Source organism: Gnatocerus cornutus, chromosome 5 (assembly GCF_029298725.1).
Source record: "Gnatocerus cornutus isolate USDA-ARS CGAHR chromosome 5, icGnaCorn1.1, whole genome shotgun sequence".
Taxonomy (NCBI): Eukaryota; Metazoa; Arthropoda; class Insecta; order Coleoptera; family Tenebrionidae; genus Gnatocerus; species Gnatocerus cornutus.
The window spans coordinates 10,095,648-10,122,190 of NC_142237.1; the positions used below are offsets into that span (position 1 = coordinate 10,095,648).

General features: G+C 33.8%; 1 protein-coding gene across 3 annotated transcripts in view; it reads left to right on the top strand.

Annotated features, from left to right (window-relative positions):
* Positions 1–14,737, top strand: part of LOC148174309 (uncharacterized) — a 47,780-nt gene extending 33,043 nt beyond the window's left edge. For 2 of the 3 annotated variants that reach the window (XM_088035803.1, XM_088035805.1), the window contains 8 exons: positions 9,041–9,169; positions 9,217–9,596; positions 9,836–10,038; positions 10,092–10,512; positions 10,563–10,685; positions 10,944–12,146; positions 12,213–13,285; positions 13,337–14,737. In XM_088035803.1, the coding sequence (XP_087891929.1) occupies positions 9,041–9,169; positions 9,217–9,596; positions 9,836–10,038; positions 10,092–10,512; positions 10,563–10,685; positions 10,944–12,146; positions 12,213–13,285; positions 13,337–14,479 (4,675 nt within the window). In that variant the 3' untranslated portion in view covers positions 14,480–14,737. Of the gene's footprint in view, positions 1–1,434; positions 1,694–9,040; positions 9,170–9,216; positions 9,597–9,835; positions 10,039–10,091; positions 10,513–10,562; positions 10,686–10,943; positions 12,147–12,212; positions 13,286–13,336 lie in introns of those variants that run through there. The other variant, XM_088035804.1, reaches the window with a different exon arrangement.
* The last annotated feature ends 11,806 nt before the right edge of the window (positions 14,738–26,543 follow it).

Here is a 26,543-nt window from a genome sequence, read left to right on the forward strand (position 1 = left end):
TGGAAATCATTTTACGGCACTTTGGCCTTTTCGGTTTCTTACTAAAATTACACTCAAAGAAAATTAGTTGTGCCACTTCATATCAGATTAAAGTTTATAAAAAGCTTTTACTCGGTTTTGTGTTACGAGCTTTATCTGTTATTAAAAGATAAAAAAATGTCTGTACGTAATGAATTTACATACAAAATCCACTTACCTGTTTACAACTTCTAAGTCCCTATAAATACTACTGTAAATTTGCTCGGCAGAAAATTTAGTTGATAAAATTAAGTGAATCCAAAGAATCTACGTTCATTTATGAGGTACTATTTTTAAAACCATTTTAATAATTGTTTTTGCGGCAAGGACTTTAATGCTTACGTAGAACATTCCATCAGTTCTAAGTATGGTAATTTTATGCGGATAATTTCTTTATCAATATTGGTCGTAAAAGTGTCTATTAAATAAAGCCGTCTTGTTTTATTTTTGTAAAATTTATTGCGCAGCAAATATCACACAATAAACCTTCTCGAGCCCTCAAATTCGGGATTTTTATTTTTGTTCAAGCATTTAGAGAATTCTAATTTCTAAACACGTTTTTTTATTTTCTTAACCTAACCAGAGGTTGCACCTTCTATATTTTAGCAAAACTCCAGTTGAATTAAACGTTTGAAAATGTTCTTCGTATTTCCGGTAAATGCTCGAAACGAAAGCATCTTTTTTTATGTTACAAAGAGACAAATCTTTCCTTTGCGACAAACGGAAGTAGATTATTAACTTCTTACCGGAACATACGTAATTAAAAAACGACGGTTTATACAAATTGTACTACCTAGTTCCACACTTTTTTCTGTAAATACTAAACATCTCAATTTATGTGGGAAACCAGGAGGTATAGTTTCGAAATGTTTTCTAATAATAAAAAAGCGTTATCAAAAAGTAAACAAATAGGAGTTTGTTTTCAAAACGATGCGTGCGTAAACTTTGAAAACTGTTTACTACTTTAAGGACGACAGTGACTTAAGTTATTGCTCATCGTTGCTCATTGATTAGTCAAAAGTTTTTCCCATAAAATTCCTAATCGTATACATAATTTACTTGATGAAGTAAAAAACACATTTTTAGCTATTAAAGCAAAGGATCCTCTGGGGCCTCTCTCCAGGGTTCCGGCCCTGACAGCTACCGGAAATTATAACGAAGCTAAATTAAATTTCGTTGTACACTTCCGAATTTTCCGCTCCATCTTTTCCTGTGAAAATTTCGAAGGACTGCGTGATCCATCAAGAATGCCATCAACAACGTCATCATCATAATAAATAAAACGATTACAAATTATTACAACGCTAATCTTTCAAGGACAATCGGCGATAACTACCTAATCTGATCCTTCGGCGTTGATAGAAGGAAGCTCGGCAAAATTCTTGCACCTGTCGATTCGATTCGACCTCCCAAAGTCCTCACTTCGTCCATCAAAGCGAACGAGTAGCAATAGCAAGTGAGTGGTCGAAGAGACCCCACTTTCAGTCGATTTCGCGACAATGTGGCGGAAGGTAACAGGTGCCGCTTAGTGCAGTGTGTGTGCATGTGAAGTTTATTTCTATTTTATCATTACGTGTTGGATTGATAACGTATCGAGACGAAAATCAGTGTGTTCGCCGCGAGTTTAGTATGTAAACCCCAAAATTCTGACGTCTTGGATTAGCCCCTAATTCTGGTAAGACGACCGGTTTTGTGATTTTCGGAAAAGTTTGATGACCATCTCTGGGTCATTACAATTTGAGTATGAGAGTCATTTCACGCGTCATTAGCGACGTGTAACGTCCGCTGCGGATGCTTCAGTAGGAATTTATATCAATTTTTATCAGACTTTCTAAGAGTAATAAGTCATTATGCAACAAAATCGTGCGAATTCCATTGATAACGGCAAACGTCCAACTTTTCTTCAGAAATAACGAAATAGATACTAATTAGTAGACGCTGCACCGTATCATTAAAGTCATTATAGAATAATTCGCTCAAACACGATTTTATTCGCTGACAGCCCGTAGATTAATCGTCTAATATTTTCCCCATTGATAGAACTTCCATTTTTCATTTATTACCTCCAGGGAAAATTAAAACGCGATAAAACCCGGTCGTTGTTTCTTGAAGGTTAACTACTGTCGTCGTTACGACGATAAAAATTTCAAAATATCCAACATACTTTAGATTTCACAAAAATCTAACGAAATGAAATAAATTATCACGAAAAAATTATCCGCGAAATCTCGATTAGATATGGTACAAATATTTTTTGGCTTGTTTGAGTTCTAAATTTAACTTTATCTGACAAGGCATTAGAAGTACAATGCAAAATAATTAAAATGTAAATACGCATCAGATTACGGAGTTATCTATTAAAGCATCTAAGCAATTAAATCATCAGATAATTTTAACTGTTAGCTGCAAAAATTCGTTTTATTTTCAAGATTATCACACAAGTTTTATATCGAATAACCTTAAAGAGTTTTCCGGGAAAACTTTGTACGAAGATGGCAAATCTATAAATTTAATTTGGAAAGTTGTACACTTTTCGCGTCATTTGTGGCCTCCAAAGTTGGAATAAAATATTGGAGGAAGCACATGACACACAAAACGATACTATTTTCATTACTCATCAGTTATTTATTAGAAACAGATGTTTATTATTCTTTAATTATTATTAGAAAGGTATTTAATGTAAAAGTACAGTGAAGTTCTATAAAAAAGTTTTGTTTTTTTTTAATTTCACGTATTTTTTTAAAAATCTAAAAAAATGTCCATTCTTTTCGGATAAACTAGCATTTCGACGTTAATCTTTAATTAAGTTTAATCTTTTCATAAAAAAAATACGGATTACAAGTCGCTTTTATGGCCGTAATTCTACAAAAATGTTTCAAAAGTGCGACGAGCTTAGGTTCAGGATAACAGCATAAAGATAATGATGCATTATCCCACGTGTAATATACAACGTTTTATCTACGCCTGCAATTTTTATTTTATTAATTTTCATTAAACATCCGGTGTGAAGAAATTTCTCACAAAATCGAGCATTATAAGGAATTCCGAGAGTCTTCCGTCGGATGTAGAAGAGTCTGCAGCAAATGCAGTTTTAATCCTTGGAGCTAAGAAGTCTAAAGATGTATGAGATTCGCTAAGAAAAAAAATAAAACTGAAACAAATGAGAAAGTACATCTGGCTGATGTCAGAAAAAATTCTAGAAGACTAGAATGAATGATCAATGTTTAATAAAAATAAAAATTAATATATTTTTATATATATAACTAGTGTTATAATGGATCTCAGACTAAAATGTGCTTTAATTTTCTTATGGAAATAAAATGCCTAAAATGTTGAATAGACACCTAAAATTACAAACGGGGCGACACTACAAAGTTTTAAAAATAAAACATAAAGTCCGGTCATGTACTTTGTCTTTTTTTCCTCAAGAGAATTTTTGGTATAAAAAACTTTATAGTTTTTCAAAAAACAATCATTTGAAGTTGTTAATATTTTAGTACCCATAAATAGACGTACACATGCCTAAATATTTACTTATTCAAAACTAAAAAATAATGTGTCTAAATACCCCTCATTGTATATCATTGTTATTATTCTTGGTACAATAACCCGCCATAAATATTCGTGAAAAACGCACTAATCTTTAACTGCGAAAGGAAATAGTTTTTGCTCAATGACTTGTAGTGTCGCAAAACAAGGAAGCACTTTTACTTGAATAAAATCGATTCAAGAACAGATCTATGAGGGACGCTACTGGTTAAAGTTGCGTGATTGCTCCATTATTTCTTGAAAAATGTCGGGGTCAAGAACCATGTTTCTTTGGTTGAATAAAATCAAAACAATACGACTTATAAAACGATTTTAATATTGTTAGGTAGTCAGCGAAATATTACTGTAATGCACTTGAAGCGTTCGACCTCTAAATGCAGTCAACGGATTTCAATGCTCGATTCTTATTATGCAATTTGTTTTTTGCTTAAACAGTAACGGTACAAATGTAGAATAGCTATTGAACGGTAGTTAACAGGGAAATTTTGCATAACCGAAAAAAACAATTTCCTCATTTTACGAAGACATTACGAACAGTCTTGCGTAATTGGAGAAACTTGCAGGTAGTAAACAGTACTAATTACGTCGGCTCAAATGTTAGTTGTTTGAGGCAAAACGGTGGAATTTAAGGAAAATTAGCAGAACGGAGACCTGACTCAGTTCGGTATAATTGGATTCCAATTTTAAAAGGTTTCTTAAATCGAGATCGCCGCGTAATTAAATTAGGATTAAGGTAGATATCGGGAGAAATGTTGATTGCGGTCGACATACTACACATGCCACTCTGTTGGTGTTTTTCGTGGAATTTTTCGGTTATTCTGAAATAATAAATGAACAAACTGGAAATTTACTGCTCTTGTCGTTTTGCCTGGTGGATCCAAGGTTCAGAAAACTCTCATTTAGTCGTGCGAAAAAACTTACGAAACTAGAAATCTGTCGCGTTTCCGTTTTTCTGCAACTATCTCCTCCTTTGTATCGGTTTAATAACATACTATTCAGTTGCGTACGTTTCTCACTGTCTCAACCCAAAACGGTTGTCTCCTAATGTTGAAACAGTGTCACTACTGCAATAAATCCAGAGCTCTATGCATGTTCAAGTGCAAGAATTACCCGTTTTCAGGATGTTGTCCGAAGAGATATTATCGATCCTGCGATCAGTAGAACGGAAATACTCGCAATACCTTTTATACAGCTTGCTGGACCGTTTGAGGTCACTTTGCCAACTCCTTCCTGAGCATCCGAGTTTCGTCATACGAACTCATTCTTTGGTAATTTTAAAGTGGACAAAGTTTTTGAGAGAGGATATCTCTTGTTCTACTTAATGCTCTACTTGTTCCGATCCTGCGAGCACACCAATAATTGATATAGTTAAACCTCAGGTGTTTGCAGTAAAATTGAAAACGCGTTTCTTTCGGGTGAAACTGGCTCTCGCATAGTTTGCGGTTTTATTGAAAAATGGAAAAGTTTCTTTCGATAGATAAAAATTTAGAGATCGCGATCTGACATTGTAATAAACACAACATAAACTTTAATGTGGTGTGTCATGATTATTATTCAACGTCTCAAGCAACCATTGCTCTGTAACGGACGATGACTCCTACCGGCAGTTCAACGCATTTGCTCGCCTCCCAGTAATTTGTTGTTTCTAGTATTACAGTGAATTAAAATAACTGTCAGGGAAACAAATTAACTATTACATACGTCCTGCACTCAATATCACTTTTTGCCAATAAAACTTTTCCTTCAAGGAAATACCAAACGTTTCATTCAAGGATTTTGAGCGAGCATCACTCTCATGCCTTTCAAAACTAACAATCGTAGAAATTGTGCTCTTAATTAATAATTGAGTAATTTCGGAGTATCGTTATATAAACCTCCAGTTCGTGTTTAAACACACATGTAAATGGCGTGTGAGAGTCCAATGGCGGAAGAAATCCGAAGAGAATGTAGATCTTCGAGCGTGCCTCTAGCTATTTGGTAACGGAACAGAACCACGTGTTTTCTTCAGCGTTCCACCTGCAACGAGAATAAGTCTTGACCTACAAGGCCGTGCTGCGGCCGCCTACATCACAGGATTTTTGAAGAAAATGGAAACATTCTGGGGGAAAAAAAACTCATTGAGATGGGAACACTGTAGATGCTCAGAAACCACTTTCAGTTGCTAATTTATGCTAAATAAACGTGTTCGCACAAAAAAATTAAGGTCTCAGACAGGATTGCTGTTGACACAAATTTCATTTGTTTTGAACACTTAGATGGAGCGTGGTGGATTTGAGTGAAACTTCGGAAAACGATAAGAGATTTACTTTTCTCGACATTTCCGTGTAAAGTGCGTGACTATGCATTATATGTGCGAGGAATTTTTTGAAAGTGTAATAAAAATGCCGTTTTGTGACAAGAAACAGAAAGTACATTTACCCCAAGCAATAAAAGTCTCTCTTCTTCATTCACTTTTGTACCCAGTCATTCCTGCAAGCACATATTGCTGAAACCTCAAATGTTTATGCATTTTGCCAATAATTCCACACGCTTTGAAGCATTAAACCGCGAAAATTTTACCCGCACGTTTACCTATTCCTTTATTTTATTTATTTTATTCACCAATAGTGCTCAAATAAATTTATTTAGAAAAGCAACACTTAAATTTATGTAAATTGAGACCTTGAGACTTACCTATTTATTTCGTTTGCTAAACGGTCCAATTATTCTAAAGTCTATCTAAATTTGTCTTTAAACTAATCAAGATCGGAGCAGTTCTAGTGATCGACAGAGTTCTTTTGTATTTATAAACTTTTATTACTCTAGTTAGTTCAGTTATTTCAGTGGGAATTCTTTATTTTTCTTCTAAAATAACTTGTTTAATTGGTAAAACTTGACTAGACTACGAAAGTCGTCGTTCACCTTTTTTATCGTGTATTGTGTGAAGTTTTATTGTAGTTGTAAATTGTACAGGCAGGTGACAATAGTGACTGGAAAAACCATTGAGTATTTACGAGAACTACTGGTAAGAATCGCAAAAATGCACGGCGGTTGTGCAGGGAAAATACTTCTTTATCTTAATTAGTTTTATCAGCTGATTAATTATACTAATCTTAATAAACAAACAGTTGCGAATTATGTCTAGACAAAGCACTAAATATTCAGTGACTTGGTTGTATTATTTAATTTCTAAAATACTAAATTTTATTTATTTAGAACCCCTCATTTCTTACCTCACTCGCTTTTAATTTTTAAATCATTTTAATAAAATTTAATAGTATTTTGTTTATTGTTTAGGAAGTATAAATAATAATTAATTTATATAGAATGTGACTGAGCGTGAAAAAGCATAAAATATGATTAATAAAGTAGGTAAAAAAAACATTATCTAAGACTATTAATGAATAATAAATTTAGCACAAATTACACACTTATAAGTGAATGTAGGATGGAAATTAGATCAAATATTATTATATCAATCTCTGGCGGTGTCAAGTGTTTATTTACATAATGTTTAATTGTAATTCCGCATTTTATTAATATGCTTATTTTTACTTATATCATTAACAAAAGTTGTACTTATTTGTACCTATTATAATATGTTAATTCCGAAAATATTCAGAACTAAACGAGCAATCAATTATGGAATTAATATCGACAGGTAGAAATAATCTTTATCATTTATATCGCAATTTTATAATTTTTTGCAACAAATGGGAATAAAGGAATAATTAATGGACAACAATTGCGCACTAGCGGGCCGATTTCATGTTAATTTGTGGCATTGCAAATCGATGTTGCGTCAAATTGATGCTATCTCAAGAACTGCGTCGACGCAACTTGTTTCAAGATTCTAAATTTCTGCTAAAAAAATTCTAAATTTCTGGCTAATTTCAGTTGAAATTAGCCAGAACTTTGGCTTCGATTAAATGCGAATACTTTGAAAACTATTTATACAGGTGGTGAAAAAAAGGCGCCCATGAGAGAAAGTACCATATTCTTTTTAGTTAAACCATCTCAGAAATTAAATCAAAATTAATCTAAACCTACTCCTCTTTACAATATGAATTTTTTACAATATGAAAAAAGAACAAATTGTGTTTTGGTTTTTAATTTTGGGCTCAAAAAAGAATTAGCTGCAACATGATAGATAGTATGGATCTTTTTTTTCATCACCCTGTATACCAAATTGAGTTAAGATTTTTGAAATTAGCGACTGGTGAAATTTAATAATTACTTTTGAACATACAAATGAATCAAATTATGTTTCAGGGAAAAATGTGCGTGATACTTGCGCTTACATAATCAGTAATTATGGTACAATTTATTGATCATTTCATTGGCATTTCTCGTCAAGTTAATTGTTAATTTTCTCGAATACAAATCATATGATTAAAATCAACATTTTGTTCCAATTTCGTCACGAAAAGTTGTACCATTCAATCCGAAAAAAAAAATTAATTAAGAATATTTAAAATTCTAATGTATTAACATTTAGTAAAATTTTGCATTCATAATAAATTAGAAAACGAAAGGTATCGGGTTGCAGTAAACATAAACTGCTTCGATTTGCCTTGATTGAAATTCCATTCTTTGCCTAGTCATTACAGAACATCTAAAACTCATTATATCATCACATTATAGCATGTAACTCAAAAGTGCTTGATAAACTACATTTCATATTATTGTCAAACAATTAATTGAATATAAACCAACCTTGACATTATTGTAAATTAAAATCAGCCGAAATAACAACTTGCGAATTTCACTAATCTTTGGATAGCGGTCATGTGTTGTGATTGGTTGGTGTTATTAGCGATAATCAGAAAGAATTACACGTTAATAATTTTGTTGTGAAAGATCTGCAGGTGTGAATTGAGTGCGCTGTGTATTTTTGCAATTGCAGTTCGCGTATCCGTTACCTTGAATGTTTTATTTATCATTAAGGCGCCAGGAATGCCGTGGTCGAGGACGTTTACTGCTTCATCCCCAATCCGTGGCGTTACAAAGTCACCTGCAAGGTTGTCCGAGATTGACACGCGACCGTCTGTGAATTACCAAACTGGTTTCTATTTACCATAATGTATCTTCAAGATAAAGAAATTCTAGTTCACCTCGAAGAAGTGACACATTTTTTTCCTCTCCAGAAAAAGCGGAGATTCGATTTCGGCGCCTGGAATAATAGACCGTTTGATTTAATTTCCTCGAGTTCGTTGAACCACTTGTAAAGTTATACCGCTTATTCAGATACACAATAGACTTACAATAGTATTTATGAGTAATCTCATAAAACTTTCTATGGCGATTGTTTGGTTTCGACCATGACGGACCTCGGCGTGGCCTGAAATTTTGGAAAAAGGGCCCCGGCCTCATTTGCCAAATTCGCATATGTTGTCGAAAGCAGGCTATTCAAGATTCTTTCGAAAGCAAATGGTGTAACATGAAAACCGGTTGATCATCATGATTTCATGCGAGATTTTTTTATCGGTTTCAGATCAGCCGGTGGCGCAGCGACCATGCTTCAAATCACGGAAGACACACCGCCTGACATGCTGGCAGGGGCCATGGATCTTACGGTACATCTTCCAACCGGCAGATCCGTCAAAATGTCGGTGGAGAGGAGGTAAGACGACAAACTCGCCAAAGACCTTGGACTAAGTCTGGTTTTAGTACGCCCATGATGGACTTATTGGTTCAAATCACGACCAATTACCATCTGCAGTTGTCGGGTTTCACTCTCCAGGCGTTGGGGATGGCACCATCAAAGGAACACAGCGATAGTATTTTACCTTATAAACCCAATACTCCCATTGGAGCCTTAGATACTCAACACATTAGAGTGGTTCCAAAACCGCGAAATATGTCCGTTCCTAAGAATGTTCCTCCTGGGCACCAACCGTTTGAAAGTACGTTCCGTCTGAAGGTACATTTGCCCAGGAACCAATTATACGTCACTCGAGTGAGCCATAACGTGCACTTGGACGAAATTATGAAGAAGGTGTGCGAAGAGAAGAACTTGGACTCGCGGAAGTACGAGTTCAGACATCCAGGTACTGCTTTCGTAATTATATAATGGTTCACGCGTGCGAACGTGATGGTTTTGACCCCACTCCCCACCACCATGTACCTACATTCTTTCCGACAATCCTGTCTTATCTCAGATAAACAAAAATTTTAATAAACCTACGCATCGTTTTATTGTACTAATTACATCAAGATTTCACAATGTTTGCCTTCTGATACGTTTCTAAAATATTTGTACGGTGTTTTGAGGTAAAACTTATTGCAGGGAACCTGGACGAGATCTTGGATCCGAAATTAACTTTGAGTGACTACACGATAACCGAAATCTACCTCGTGCAGCGAGGTAGCCTAAACCAAACCTTCTCAACGAACGACATCATGGCCCTTCGCAAAGAAGAAGAACGCAAGCAGATGCACAACAAAACCGGAGGCGGTGTCTTCAACCTAATCTTCAGACGAGGGAAGTCGGTAAGTCAAGGAAAACCTCTTAACTACAAAGACACCAAGTGCTTTTTTTCCAGAGTACTGGCTCGTTATCGAGTGAAAATCGTTCGATTTCGCCAACTCACAGTGACGATTCTCGTTCGGTCACTCCACCGGGGATCCAACAGCAAATCATCACACCTCCTTCGGAACCAGCAGATCGGCCCAAACCTCCGCAACGAAAGAGACGACCGGCCCCGAAGCCACCAGTCGACGCGACGAAGAAAACTGACACCGGTCTAACTGTCTGCCATTCGAGAAACAGCAGTGATAGTTCCGGTTATCATGAAGCGTCCATCTTGAGTGATAATTGCAATACGTCGTTGCCGCGACGACCGAAATCCACTATGGTCACCGATGAGGCGCAGAAGACCATCTTCGGACAGCATAGTCAGAGTACCAGTAATTTAAGCAAAATGTCCGTACATTCAAAATCCACGTCTAGTTTAGCATTTCCAAGTAAGTGGCCACCAACGCATTTGATAAGTTACGACAGGTTCTTTCCGTAGGTCGCAAGAAGAAAACTGCTCCTCCTCCACCACCGCCAGTATTAAAATCAGAAAAAACTGAAACTAACCTTGAAGAACCTAGTCCAGTAGTTGCTAGTCAACCTTGTACAGTAGCTCAAACAGGTGAGTGCGCTAGTCTTATGGAGTCAACCGCGCCAGATGGAGCAATTTTTGTAAATAAAACAAAAAGCTTTTCTGAGAGACGACCGGTTAACACGAAATTCGTTGATGCCGACGAAAAGTGGCACGTTTTCATTGAAAAACTTAATAAAATCATTTTGGCAAAGGCGGAGGAGGTGTTATAACGGTACGTGCTCAGAAAAGTTCCTCTTTTTTCGGTGATGGCCTTTCTAACTACCACCCTTGTATTTTATACATTAGAACCACCTGGTAATGGGCAAGACAGTTTTGTAGTTAACAACACTAATCCTAAACCAGCACCTAGACTGCGAAAACCTGCACCATCCCCTCGTCCACGTAGTATAATTTCTTTTAATGAAGAAAACATTGAAGCTGTTAATAAAGATGTGCTTCTTCAACAACCCGTTGAAGTGTTCAATGCACAAGTCAAATTTGTTCGTAATGAAGATACTCATACTCATTCGGAAAACAGCAAACCTGAAGACTTGCCCACAATCAGTAAAGTGGAGGAACATGCCGAAATTGAAGAAGTTAAATCCAAAGAGGCCGACGAGGAGTCAGATAAAAGCCTTTGCGAAAAAAACGTCCTTGAACCGGACAGAATCAGCAATAATAAGAAAGAAACACCTGAAGAGACTAACAAAAAGCCCCGCAAAAAACCCGTCCCTGAACCCAATCAAACGAGCGATAACAAGAAAGAACCATCTGGCGCTATTCACGAGGAAAAAAAACCTAATGAAGATTTTCTTTATCAACACAACGATGAAAGTGCAGATGACGAAAAAATAGAGAATCTGAACAATCCTCCAGATACCACAAGCTATCAAATTTCCAGTGACCAAGCTTTGAAAAACGAAGAAGACAATAAAGATGTCGAAGAAACAATCAAAGAGAAAATCTCAGAAGTGGCGAAACTACAAAGAATGGCTGTCACGGATATCTTCAACTCCAATGAAACGGTCAAACCACCCGAAGTCGTGGCGCTTCATCCAAAGTCGTCTTCCAGTGAACCACGCAAGAAATCGATGTTAGATTCATACACCCGAAAACGAGGTTTCCAGATTGGCAAATCGATGTTAGATTTGTTCAACGAGGATGACTCCTCAAAGAGGAGTTCGAGTGACGCGATGACGCCAACATCCTCAGTGGCTTCCGCGCTAAACGCCTTTGAATTTGTCGACGAAATTGACGATTTAGACGAAGATTTGTTCTCGGGGTCGCTGTCGAAGAACTCGAGAAACAAGAACAAGATTCTTAATCAGTTGCATGGGATGCATGAGTTTAAGCAAACTCCCTCCGGTGGTAGTTTGAGGAGCGTCAGCAGTCTTCCTGGGTTTATAGGGAGCATGAAAAAGTGGAATAACATTGAAGATCTTGACCACATTTCTTTGCAATCTTTTGGTGGGCAAAATGGTTGGGTGCTTGGGGATGCTTCTGACACAGGCATGTTTTTCACTAATTCCACTGCTTTGCTAGTTTGACTGTTTTCTTATTTGTGTGTTTTTGCAGAATCCGTAGCATCTCAACGAGTCGCACCGAGAGAAAGTTTAAATTCACTGCCGGCGCTAAGTGTCGAATCGAGAGAATCAGTTGAAGAAAAAAAAACAGAGCCTATAGACTCGAAACCAGAAACTGATCAAGTTAAAGAAGTTGAACAAACCGCTTCCAACAATACAGAGGTAAAAAGTGAGGACCAAGTCGACTCGCATAAAACCCCCGAGCTGGAGAGTGACTGGCACTATCAACTGCCGTCTCCACCTAAGGCCTTCAGGGATTCCAGCCCCGTTGCTTTTAGGGATGCTCCCCAAGAATCAATCGCTGATTCGGTGGTGACATCTCCTGAACTTTTCGAGAAATTGAAAGAAGTTAAAGATAATCAGTCAGAGAAAGATACTGTTAGCGATCTTACGAGTGTCGTTAGTGAGGAAGAGCGACCAATTTTGAATAAGTTGTCTTTGGAAAATCTAGAGAAACGAAAATCGTTAGTTTATAATCGCGAACTAGCGACGAGTCTAAAAATGCCCGATGACGAAAGAAAAGAGACATTTTCCAGTTCTTTGATGAATTTTGAGAAGACTTTCGACGAAGTCAAGCAATCTAGTCTAAAACAACCGTCTTCGGCGAGAACTCTACCAAACTTCAAAATTACAACGTACAATAACCCGAAACAGAAACTCAACATTTTCGAAGACGACACCATTAGAAGTAACACTGAGCGAAACAATAAAACGAACTCTTTCGCCGAGCCGACGTTCCCACTGCAGAAGAACTACATCGGGCGTTCAATGGAGAACATTTCTTTCAGGAAGAACAGTCTTGGAAAAGCTAGCGATGATGAGATTAACAGAAACGGAGAGTACAAGTTCTTTAAACCTCCACCTCCCAAAACTCAGTTTAACATCTACCGGTCTGAGTCTTTTACGAAGGAGCAAAAATGGGTGCCTTCCAAACCAGTCAGTAGGTCTAAATCACAAGTGGCGATAAATAGGTATCCGGATACGAAAAATCCGATGCAAACAGGAGAGGATTCTTTAACTAAAAGTAACAGCTTGTTTGATGTTTCCGGACTGCAAAGCCTGGGGGTGAGTGAGCTTCGCTCGTTTTAATCTTAAGAAGCTAATTGTTGTTTTTAGGTGATGCGTCAAATTCAAAATAAATTAAATACACCGAATAGTTCGATGGAGAAATTGGACCAGGAGGAACCAAGTTACCAGAAGCCACCCGAGACGAAGAATGAAGTACAAAATCACGTAGAGCAGAAACCAGTAACTGTTCGGAGTTATAAATACTCACCCCCGTCTATTAACATGGGAACTTGGTCGGAACGACCCAAAATTCCCGTTAATGTTAAAGATGATCCTGATTATAAGTATAGTGTGAAAGAGACCACTTCCAGGCTTGTAGTCAACACTATAAATAACGACGTTAAAAGTCACAATAGTGTTGAAATCAGAAATAAATCAAATCCGAGTTATACCAACAATTCTGTGAGTGTAAGAGTAGGTCCAGAGACTACCAAAAAGAATTTTAGTATCAAGGTAAATGGCTTCGAGCCTGTTAGTCAGACTTCCGGGAACGTCGTTATTAAAATTGGAGGTACTCCCCAATCCAATAAGCCCGTTCTTAGGAAGCCGTTAGGAAATATCAACTCCGAAAACCAAAGGCCCCATTCTATAGCCTTTGGAAGCGACTTCGACATCTCCAGAGTCCCAATAGTGAGGTCGGTAGAATTCAAAAAACCTTATAAAGAGTACCAGGGAAATACCACCAACAATACGTCCATCACACAGATTGTGCCAAGCAATAATTTCGTACCACAGAGAAACGGATACAAGGATTCATCCGAGCCTCTTAAATACTCAGAAAGTACAATAAAACCACAAGTCGAACCGAAACCAGTTTTTCGGGTCAATAGTTATCTCCAAAATTCCTCAGCACCGATCGTTCGGGGTTTCCGGAACAGCACTAGTGACGTAAATAAGACGTCATGGAATCAACCGCATAGTTTCTCCACTTTACCGTCCAAACCACCACCGAGAAACTTTGCGTTGAATGCACCAGTACCATTTTCGCAATCAAATCTGCGGAGAACTGAATCCACTAATCGGGAGAAGAAAAATGGACAGAATGGACCGCCACCAGCGCCGGTAATGCCGAAAGTTTTTCATAGTGCTAACACGAAGAATGGGGATAGTTTTGGGGATCCCAAAGAGCAGTTACTGCAAGCCATAAGAGATTTTGGAGGAAAGAAAGGGCTAAGAGCTGTTAAAGCTTGAGTGTATATATTCTATTTGTAGTCTTAGGTAGATCCCAAGCTCAATATTCGTTAAGTATTTCTGAAAGTCATATTTTGAGATGTATCCGCGTTAAGGAAAATCGTCAATTGTCTGCGTACTAATTATTAATCAAATAATGCAAGATATAGGGACCAAAGGTTTTGTGGAATATAATTATTTATTATTTATGTTTATTACTCATCAAAGTGTACTGTATAGAAACGTTTAATAAATTATAATAAAAACTGTAATATACAAGCCCGACGTTTTATTTGTGCAACCACCACAAAAACTGCTAATTTCTATAAAATATCAGCTGTAGTTATTATGCATGTATTCATATCGTCTTATTTAACATTCAATTTAATGTAGATACAAAGTTAACCTTTGCCAACGTATTTGCATACGCAGTTTTTTATTTCTTCATTTTAAAATGCACATAAAAACTGCCGTCTTCTCACCGATGGCATTGTCGGTGGTCACTACATCCAATGACCGGGTCAAGGTGCTCTTCAAAATTCAGGTCGGTGATGGGCAAAACGCACCCATTCGTGGTTGTCCATAAAGCAATGTTAATGTCATTTCGTTTTAGGAATTTCAAATTTATGTTGCCGTTGCACATAATTTAAGGATGAATGTGTAAAAACAACTAGTTGTTGTTATTCTTTGAGAGTATATAAATGACCGGAATAAAATAATCGAGACTCAATTCCTTGCAATGAGGTGAGAATCGAGTGCTTTGTGTGACAAGAGCAGTTTTTCATTGTAACACATTTTGTGTCTGGAAGATTTTATGCATCCAATCCTAGAATAAAATTTTCTAAAATCTCTATTTTTTTATCTAAAATTTTGTATTTTGGCACAGTTAATAAGCACTTTAAAAATAGTAACCTCTTCAAATTTCATAGTCATACTTATAAAACTAACAAAGGTACGAATTTTAATAAAAAAAAAATTAAAATCTTTAAATAAAATTTACATTTCTTGTTCTAAAATTTTGTACATTGGCACAGTTAATAAACACTTTAGAAGTAGTCACCTTCTCAAAGTTTATAGTCATTTCTTAAAAAAAAACAAAGATACGAATTTAAAAAAAAAGAGAGTTTTTGGTTCGTCCTGAAATAAAATTTTCTAAAATTTGTAATTTTTATTCTAAAATGTTGTACTTTAGTCAGTTAACAAACACTTTAGAAATAGTAACTTCCACAAATTATTGACATAATTTAAAAACTAACAAAAATAGGAATTTTTATAACAAAATGTTGAAAATATTTGCTCGTCCTAAAATGCATTTTTATAAAATCTTTATTTCTCATTCCACAATTTTGCGCTTTAACACAGTTAATAAACAGTTTTAGTAACTTTTCCACAAACTTTTTTGCCATAACTTAAAAACTAACAAAGATACGAATTAAAAAAAAAGTCGAAAGTTTTTTGGTTCGTCCTGAAATAAAATTTTCTAAAATCTGTAATTTTTGTTCTAAAATTTTGTACTGTAGCACAGTTAATAGACTAGAGATATTAACCTACTAAAATTTTATTTTCATAGTTAAAAGCTAACAATCAAACGAATTTTAATAAAAAAAATTGTTTTTTAAGGTATAGCATATAATCGCGTCAATGAAGTTTAGGACTTGACATCTTTGTCTAATTTAAAACGAAAAAAAATGCTGGCTTTTCGAAAAGCGTGTAGTTTCTAGTTTAGTTTAAAATGGAATAAAAAAATTGAGAGACTGCAAGACTTTTGAATGTTAGTGTATTAACGCATCCGATGCGAATACGGTCTGTAAACGCACTCAAAACGAATGCGGAAGTGCAACGCAAAAGTGCGCTTTACAATTTAAAAAGCCAAAAACGCACTTTACGTAATTCATATTGTTGTTAACTTTTGAGATTTGTATTAATTTTTCCACTTCGGTGTTAATAGATTTGTTACAAGAAATTATCACGTGTTCCTAATTTATTTTACCCATGTAAAAAATATGATGTCAGATCATTTGATTTTCTAGAAGTAAAATGTTCAATTGGTACTTCCATCTATGAAAAACCTTTTTTAAAGAATCGAGTTTCTTGAAAACAAAAAAGAAAATTGCCCTGGGAACGAATAACAATTTTCTAAAAACGTCACTTTTTGTCTTTGAGTCTTTCTAAATTTTTGTAATCATGGCGCTAAAAAAAAGTGCAGTTGTGGCAAATTTAGTAATGGCAACAATCTCCGAACTGCAGAAAGAAAAAGGAAGATCCACCGTCAGAGACGTGAAAACCCGCATGGTGGAAAAATACGGGAACCAAGCAGACAAATTCGTTGGACTAGTTCCGCAGTTTATCCACAAAGGAATGAATTTAGGCCTTATCGCAAAATATGGTGACAACTACAGAACTAAAGTGTACGTCGCGAAACGGCGCCGCGGAAGAAGAGGAAAAAGAGACGGAGGAAACGGAGGAGGAAGACGAAGAAGGCGAAGGCGCAAACATTGAATCTGTTTTTGTCTAAGTTTGTTGTAAATAATAAACGGTGTAGTACTTTAAAAGTTGAATTAACTGTGAAGTTGAAGGTGGAATTCACAAAAGATTTATCCAAATTTACAAATCGATTCGATTATATGTAAATCGCTCCGAGGCGTTGAACTCTGGACCGGTTCATTCCGTTAACTGTTGTAAAATACTGTCCAGGTTGCATCGTCCCACACTGACATAAAAAACATATTTCACTCGCAAATTCGTACACTAATTTACATTGCCTCTCCTGAAGAAAGGTCTGTTTACTGATTGGTAATTGATAACTTTTATTTAGCACCTCAACCTAATAAACTCGATGACCTACTAACTTTCGTCTCGAAATACGTTCTGCATATTGATCTCGATTTCTTGTCAACGATTGTCATCACAATCGCTCAACCTTCGATGGACTATTATTTACTAAAGCACTACCTTACTAACAATTACACGGTTTGAAGGTTCCTGGGGCACGCTTTTTAATGGTAATCGGCTTCCTGTTTGCACAAATCGATGCTGCAATCTTTTTGAAAATCAATGTCAAAATGATGACAGATGACACGGAAGTTGGCATTTTTGTACTATCAGATGTGTGCCATCGGTGTTTATTATTAGCTGGAAGGATTGTGCACTGGCATAAATAAGTTGTACTTAAAATATTCACAAAGGTACTTGTGTAGCTAGGATATTGCTAGGTTCTGCTAGGACAGCTTGGCGCCTCTTTCCGGCCTCGACCTCCCACTAGTGAAAGAGGTTTACAATTAGAGGAAGAAGGACTTGTATGGAAGATGTGGTGGATTTGCAGAAATTTAGAAGATTGACGTAATGAAACAAATTATCTAACTGTATTTGAATGTCTGTTGAAAATAACCTCTTGCAAGGTAAAACTAATTTGTTTTTAACAATTAGGTCCATCTTAAAGATTGAGAGAAATTTATGTCTTTACCCCCAAATTTATCACTTATTTAGTGAAAATCCAAAAGTCAACTTCTGGAACTTGTCGGAAGTTTGGATGGAACAATATAATTAGTTTATTGTTTCGTTTTTCCATTTCGTAAATTGGTTGTGTCTGATCCGAAAGACTTTGTCTAACAAACTTTATTTTTAAACTTTGCTGAGATCGAGATTTATTTGTCTTTCCATTCACATTTCAAAAAAGAATTAAATTAGAGAAAGGTCAGATGATGGGAACCTGATTATGACTTGAACTGGCGGTTTCCAAAGTGGTTCTTAATTGTTATAAAAGAGACTGATGGTACATTTGGATTTCCCCACAAAAAGTCCGGGTTAGAGTCGTGATTTAATAAATGTTAAGTTCTATATTAATCAAACGTAAAAAGCATAAATTTTAAACGTGAATATTGAAGGGATTTTGAATTGGGACAATATTTTATAGATGTACTCGGAAGATAAGTAAATTTTGAATACCAAATTCCGGTTTTTCCCATACCGGGCCAAGAAATTTTCTGTTCGTTTATCACGTTCGTATAAATTTAAAATCTTAATTATGAATAGTTATGATCCGGTTCCGCTTTTTATTGTTTATAGGTACTTTTATTGCAAAGCAAATACAGTTTTGTACAACTTGCCACATACACATAGAATCGGTAGATTCAGATCGTTAAATCTTTAGATATTGAAAGCTTTTACTGCAATGCAACATAATAATGAAATTTTATAGACTTTCTTATTCATTAGACTTCTTACTTTCATATTTCAATTTTAGTTTCAAATTCAATTACTTACTTTATTTTATTTGACTGTGAAGAAACATATTACAGGCTACGATCATTTTTTTGTATTTTTATGTAGTTAATTTTATCAGTTTTATTAAGAGAACTTTAAATCTCAATCAACGAGACATAAATACAGTAGAAATTGCATGCCTAAATCAAATACAGCCAAACACGCGCATAGTAAAGTATATACAGGGTGTAACAGAAATGAGTACATGCATTAAGTTAAATTTGTTGTAGATCTTGTTAAAAAAAACAATTTTTTTTAACAAGGTCTACAACAAATTTTTTTTTTGCGGTTTTCCTAAATTTAAGCTCAGTTTCGAGATATTAATAATGTTGTAAACTGGTCAGTTTATTCAGTTTTCAAGACTATCCCTCGTATATTGCACAAAAAATGTAAACATTGCCAGCTAATTGGCACGTAAAAAAAACTGATAACGTTTTTTGTCGATTTAATCAATTAATTTCAATTATTTTAGTTGTAATTTTGCCGGTTTCGGAAACAGAACATTGTTTTACGGAAAGTGAAAGTGTCTGAATCTAAAAAAATGGTTAATTTTTCAAACGTCGACATGGTGTTGATTTTTACCTGTAAAGATGTGAGAGACGTGCACAGTGTTGTTGTAAAAATATTGGTGGTCACTTTAATGAATTTCATTCATGGACTGGTAAAGTTTTATCAATACGAACAAGATAGGGATTTCTTGTTTTTTTTAGTCAAATATTATTTATTACTGCTTATATCTTTTTTTAAATTATCTGCGCATTATGAAATTTATTTAGCTACATTTGATTTAGACAGACAGTACTTATTTAAAAATAACAAAACACAGAAAAGATTTTGCTAGTAAGTGTCCTTAATCGCAGGTACATTCCATAATATGAAATTATTCAGATAGAAAATGGAGTTTGCAGATTGCTAAATCTAAAGCGTAATTCAGTCATGAGGACATTTATTTTATAAAATAGTTTTGTTTATTAACTGATCTGTAAATAAATAATAAATCTAGTATAAATATTCACATTGTGTTATGCCTTTACAAAAACAAAATTGTTTACACTACATATTTGTTTTTGTATTTGTATTTTTATTCGGATTACGGAATCTGTACATTAACGCTCGATTTTGTATTATTAGGTATGATGAATTTATTTAAAAAAAATCATATTATCGCAAATTTTTGTCACTTATATGACCTTACTTATACAGTATGTCCCCGGATTGAGTTCACAAGAGAGAAAAAAAGTTTATTTTCCATTTTACAAAAAAATGGCAAAGGAATAACATTTTTTGCTTATTTCAAAACAGATAAATCTGCAATTAAAATTTCAAAGTTATTAGTTTGTACTCTTAAAATTAATTTTTTCATTATTTTTATTTATTAAATTTTGTATCGTATTCAAATAATAGCAGGCTGTGGCTTCACAAAATCAAATAGTGCGTTAAAGATTAAAGAGAAATTTACTTAATAATGCGTAAATATTAAAAAAATGGAAAAAAATGCAGTTGCATCCTTAACAATAATTGAGAAAATTCGAAACAGTCTTAAAGAATTACGAGTTAGAATTGAACTAAGTGCTAAAACAGGTAATGGGTCAATCAAATAGTGGAAATTGGTTTAAGTTAAGGAACAAATTTCATTCCTTTGACATTTTTTGCTAAAATAAAAAAGTCCTTCGTTATTTTTTGTTTTTTTCGATTTCCAGAACACAGCTTGATAAAATTAAAGTTTTAATTAAAGATTTATTTATTTTAAATTAAGCAAAAAATATTATTCCTTTGTCATTTTTCTGTAAAATGAAAAATAACGTTTTTTTTCCTCTTGTGAACTCAATCCGGGGACATACTAAGGCCATTGTCCAATTATTATTGTAAAAATAAAGAATCTGATACTCTGAACAAAAAATTAAAGAAAATATGAGTATGAACACATTCCGGGTTCACATCTCTGAGGTCTTTACGTGAGGACCAAAATGAAAGTTGCTTCGAAGGATCCTTCTTCGGTTATTACAGAGTCATTATTTTATGATTGATATAAGGAAGAAGAAGAAAAGTTATATCTGTCATAAAGTTGTATCTGTTTTGCTTTTGTAAAGAAAAAAAGATAAAGAAAATACAGTATGCATAAGGCTTTACCAGTTTTTTGAAAAGGTTAAGTTCTTCCACTTCAGAGTTACTATAGATTCGTGTATATTCTTTTTTTGTAAAAAATTTAGCTCATTGTTTTAAAGTTTTGATAAAACAGTTTAATTACACCGATTTGTTAATTTATTCATGGAATTATCTTATCTTAACAAGTGTAGCGTCGAGACTAATTAAAAACTTATTAAACCATTTTTAATGTCAAATTGATTTAATTTTTTTAAAATATCATTTGGAGCAATTTTAAAATGCGAAACGAGACTATGTTTTAGTAAGATATTTGCATAAAAGTTCATAGTTACTCATACAGAGTGTCCTAGAACTTGCGAAGGATTTTGTCTTTTATTTAAAGAGTAAATCTGAGAAAAAAAATTCTGAATTTTTACTCCTACATTTTAAATTAGAGCAGTTCACTAATCAACCAACGTTTTATTGATTATCATTAAAAAATTCATTGCTAGTTACTTAGCAACATAAATTTGTGATTGGCGAATTTGAAAATCGTCGGCTTACGTTGTTAAGTTTCTAAGTCCATTTTTGGATAAAATGCGTTTTCAATTTTGTCAAAACAAGAACAAAAAAGTTTAGAGTCCGATTCTTTTATGCGTTGTAATATGAGAATTTAGAAAAAATCTACTTTCAATCTACAAGTTTAAAATCTCAGATAGAAGAATATGTGAAAAATAAACATATATCGACCTCTGTCAAAAAAATTTAAAATAGACTTAACTTAATAACTTAACGATTTAAGCGGACGTATGTTTTAACATTTGTGATTATTATTTAAATTGCTCTAATTTAAAATCTAATGTAGGTATTAGATTTTTTTCGTAGATAAAAGACAGAATCTGTGATTAACGCGAGTTCTGGGACCAGCCTGTATAAATATAACAACATTGTTAACAATTGTTGCTAATTGGAAAAGTTTAAGTTTATTTTATTATTTTCTATTGCTGAAACAATAAGCACTTTAATTTATTAAATAAATAAGTGTACAGATGAAAATGTTGAAAGGCGCATAGCGGATAGGCAACTTCTCACATAACAATTGAAGTCAAAGTGAAATGAAATGTCACCAGAAGCTTCAATTTTTTTTATCGTAATAATAGGAAAATACTCTGAACTTTACAGCGAACCATTTCCCAACATTCTGTTTAAATTGTGAAAAATTTAATGTTTTAAGCGTTTTATGTCTTTTAATTCTAAATAATTACGCTTCACTTTATGAGTAAACTGGTAAATTAAGGCAGTAAACATTATTAAGACACGTCCTTTTTAATTTTACAATCTTGGTAAGTATTCCAAACTGTACGCACGTATTACTCATAAGGAACCTGAAAACTGGGTAAAGTAAATTCTGCTTTTTTTTCTTTCTCAAATATTGAAACTTATCTGCAAATTGTTCACACCAAACCACTTGACAAGAAGAAATTCAGGTCAAACAAATTTCTCCAAATACGTATTCGTGGTCACAAACAAATCACCTCTCTGTCAAGAATCTAATGAACTTGAACTAATAACAATGAGCGCGAATCAACCCAAAGCCTACGCATAAGATTTTTGCAAATTTAACAGTGCCGTTAATGGGCGACCACGTGCTGTTTTTGACATCCCCTCGAAAAGTTGTCAGCGCAGCAGGAAAATTTTCGTTTTTTTATGGCAAAAAATTTACATAAAGAATAAACAATGATGACTGAAGAACTGGCGAGGAATTTTGTTTTTGTGTTTTAATGTTTTGTTTCCCTGAAGTCCTGCGTGTTATGTACTTACTTCGCAGTGGAGATTTTATTCATATGAGGCTTAATTTATTAGAAGTAAATATTTACTAACTTCTGGGTTTGACGTAAAATCAGCTTCGAAGTGTCGCAAGAACGAAGAAAAGTTGCGATCTGCGTATGAGCTGCAGAGAAAAAGAAAGAAACTTTTGTTTATCTAGATAAATATTTGGATATAATGACCATGGATGTATTATCAACGTTGTTAAACTAATTTTGGCTATTGAATCTAATTATTGATTCTAACAACAAAATAAACAGTTCTTTTATTAGCAGTTGAAAGTGATTATCGTCATATTATTTAATGTAATTATCTATTGTAAATATGCTCATCTTTAAAAATATTCATAGCGATTAAGAATGCTTGGTGCATTATAATAAACAAAAATTATTGTCGACCTTTATAAGAATTAAAATTTACTAGAAACATTACAAAAATTGGTATAATTTTCGTAAACTAACATTGTAAAACACGCAACAAGTGACTATAAAAAATGCCAACAAAACTGTTTGCAATGCCAATATTTCTGAACAAGTACAGCTGTTACTAAAATACGATTTTGCTATGTAGATCCATAAGCAAATTATTGCGTATTTATCTAAATTTATGCAGGTAATGTAGAAAAATGATTATTTAGATATAACTTTTCAAACATTTTTGAAATAATCCAGAAAATAGTACAGAACAATTTTTTGCATGACAAATTTTGTTTGCATAAATAAACATTTTTTGCATTTTCTATTATCGTAGTGTTAGCGTTAGGTTTCGGTTTTTACAGTATCCTGTATGTGAATGATTGAAATTAAAATTTCCACTTTTTGCTCCAATTAAAATTTTGTTGAAAATTAGGAATTTGGAAATCAAATAACACACAATACAAAAAGTTTTGAAAATTTGGGGGGCAAAAACAACCTCTATAAATCGAAGTTTTTGCAAACTATTTAACAACGCTGGTGCCATAGTAACAGTGAATTGTAAAATTAATGAACTACCATGGAATGCATTCAAATCAATTGAACGTATAGTTTACAAAATTTTGCTAATTATTTTTTTATGTTCAATTGTGTTGTACAATACTTTTACGGCATAATTACGAGGCATTTTATGATTTGAGTCATAATGATAGCGTCAAGAAGTCAACAAAATTAATTCATGTAGCCCTGCCAGTTTTAAATACTAATAACTGAAAAAACGAAATTTTAATTAATATTTTGCAAATGTGCGAACAAAATTTAAAATTGATGTTTTACTCAACCATTTTCATCTTCATATTGTTTGCAATCTGTTTAATTAATACATGGTTGAGTTGTAACTATGTTCGTAATTTTAAGCTATACACATCCTGTGGGTTTTATAGAAAATGTGATATAGTTAAAGGGGGTGTGTTGTAACTTTTATTCTATTAGGGCTTTCAGTTCTTTCTTCTTGACAAATGCAAATAAATCAGTTTTATTATGTTTGCTGTCGCGGTTGTGGATAAAATTTTGTATTACATTCGTGTCTTATTGGGTGAAAACCCTCAAGAAAAGAGCTCGTGTCTCCCCTTTCGTGTTTTATAGCCCTAATAAGACACTTATACAATAAATAACCATTAAAGTTCTCGTTTTTTAGGTTCTGTTGTTATTTTTAAATTTTTCAATTATCTTTTTTAAATACTCTATAGATTCTTAAGATTTTTTGTAATTTCCTTGGTTTTTCGATTATTGAAATTTAGTCATCTGAATTTCCTAGATCTTTTAAATATTTCTGTTGATGCGTGTTCTTTTGTCTTCGGTTTTTTTAGCTATATTTCTCTTGAAATCCCTAGATTTTATATCCATTGATTATATTTTTCGGTACTTTAAATTCTTCATATTTTTCAAATTTGTCATAATTTGGATTATTGAAGATTGTATCAAATTTTGGTGCTTAGCTACGATATTAAACTGGAATTAATACACTAATGAATTTTTGATGCATTTATGTAATGAAAAGTGTCATTTATATTTTCGTTTGATGTTATAATTTAATTAAAATTCAGTTCTAAAACCCGTAGGTTGTCCCATCATCGTTATTTCAAGTTTCAGGGCTTAACACAACAAGAAAATCGAATGACACCTGGTTAAAAAGAAAACCTAGTCACTTTGGGTTGGTCCGACATTACTCACAAAAACACCCACATTTCCAAAACCCCATTGTATGTATTTATATGAATATCTTGTCAGATCGCTCAACAATAATAAAATTCATTCTTTGAATTCTTTTACTTGATTTGAATAATATGTACTTCTTGTAAGGTGTAGGTACAGAACAGTGGAAAAAAATGATAGTCATAAAAGTAACTCATCGCGGTGTTTATTCCTAGTAACGTAGAAGTTAGGAGTAGGATTAATTCTAATTCATATCGCATAATTAGATTAAAGAGATTGTGAGTCATATAACTGGCGTAATTTTGCAGTTACAGTAAATTTCTGCGTAGAATTTTGTTTTTTCTCAAATGACGAAGAAGGTTGTTATCTTAGATGAATAGTGTTGGGCGTAATTCTGCTTGATCACATTTCCTTTATTTGACCTTTTCTTAATAGAATTAATGAATAGGTGTTGAACATTACACAAAATAATCAAAAAATCTCGAGACCTCGATCTATAAGGCATGAATGCACCATAGAAGGAGCGTGAATTCAGGTCAATTTATTTACGTAAAAATGTAGACGAACACAACGACACAAAAATTCACATTTATTATCATATTTTATTGCGTTGTTATTGGTAATTTACACAAATTCTAATTTGATGCTTGATGCCGAAGAAATTTCCAAACGAGATCAGTGACATTCCACCTGAAAGTTTAAAAACCTACAAACTATACGGATGGTCATTATTTTAGAACCGTGGGTAGCTTACAATTTATAAAACCAAAACATCGTAAAAAACTAGATGCAAGGACATTTCTCTTCTCTGCAAGAGATTAAAAACGCGATTGTTAACTGTAATCATAAATTTGAATATTGGGGTCTGGACCCATGAAGTCAATAAATGTTTACAATGATATACAATTTAATTTTTTATTGGTTTTACGTTCAGTAATCATTTTAACTCAAATGTTTGAAAGACTGTAGCATTATAGAAGTAACAATTTTTCACGCATTTTTTTAATTTGATTTTCTAGTGCAATATGAAGTGTCTTCTGCATTTATTTGTACCTACTAGAGCAGTGGAAAATCATTTTTAAACTAAAATCTTTTCCTGATTCTGAAAGCCCGTTTTACTCCATTAGCCTCCGAGATATTTGTCAAATTCGTTTATTTTTGGAACGCTGCGTTTCTATGTGATTTCACTAGTCTGAATAAAAGATCAAAAAATTAACGAAAAATTTTTTTTACAAATCGAATTCGGTCGATATCTCGCTTATTTAAGAAGCAATTTTAAACTATTGGTTCTTATTTTACGCAGAATTTCACGCAGTATCTAAAAATGGGCGATATTATTACGTACGTCAATAAATAACCGAATTAGAAGGGTTTAAAGTTGCGGATACCAAATTTTTAGTTGCGAAATGTTTAAAGCTTGTTATCTGCGAAACTAAAACAGATATAAAGATGGGGTTTTCATCATCATTTTTCTCGTGCATTTTTACTTAAGAATCCAGTCTTGTCAAAAATTTATAAAAAAAAAAATTGGATTTAAGGTCAAAATTTTGAAGCTCCGGAAACGATTTTAATCGATATCTCCGGAATTAGGGCAAATATACAAAAAACCTTTTTGAAATCATTTTTCTCGCGATTTTTTAACTTAGAAATCAATCTTCGATAGTTCGAATTCGAAATTTTATTTTTTTTAGTATGGAAGTTAGCTGCTTTTTGGTGTCTCTAATTCAGACTCGGTCAATATTTTGCTTATTTACGAAGCAATCTTAAACTATTGGTGCTCA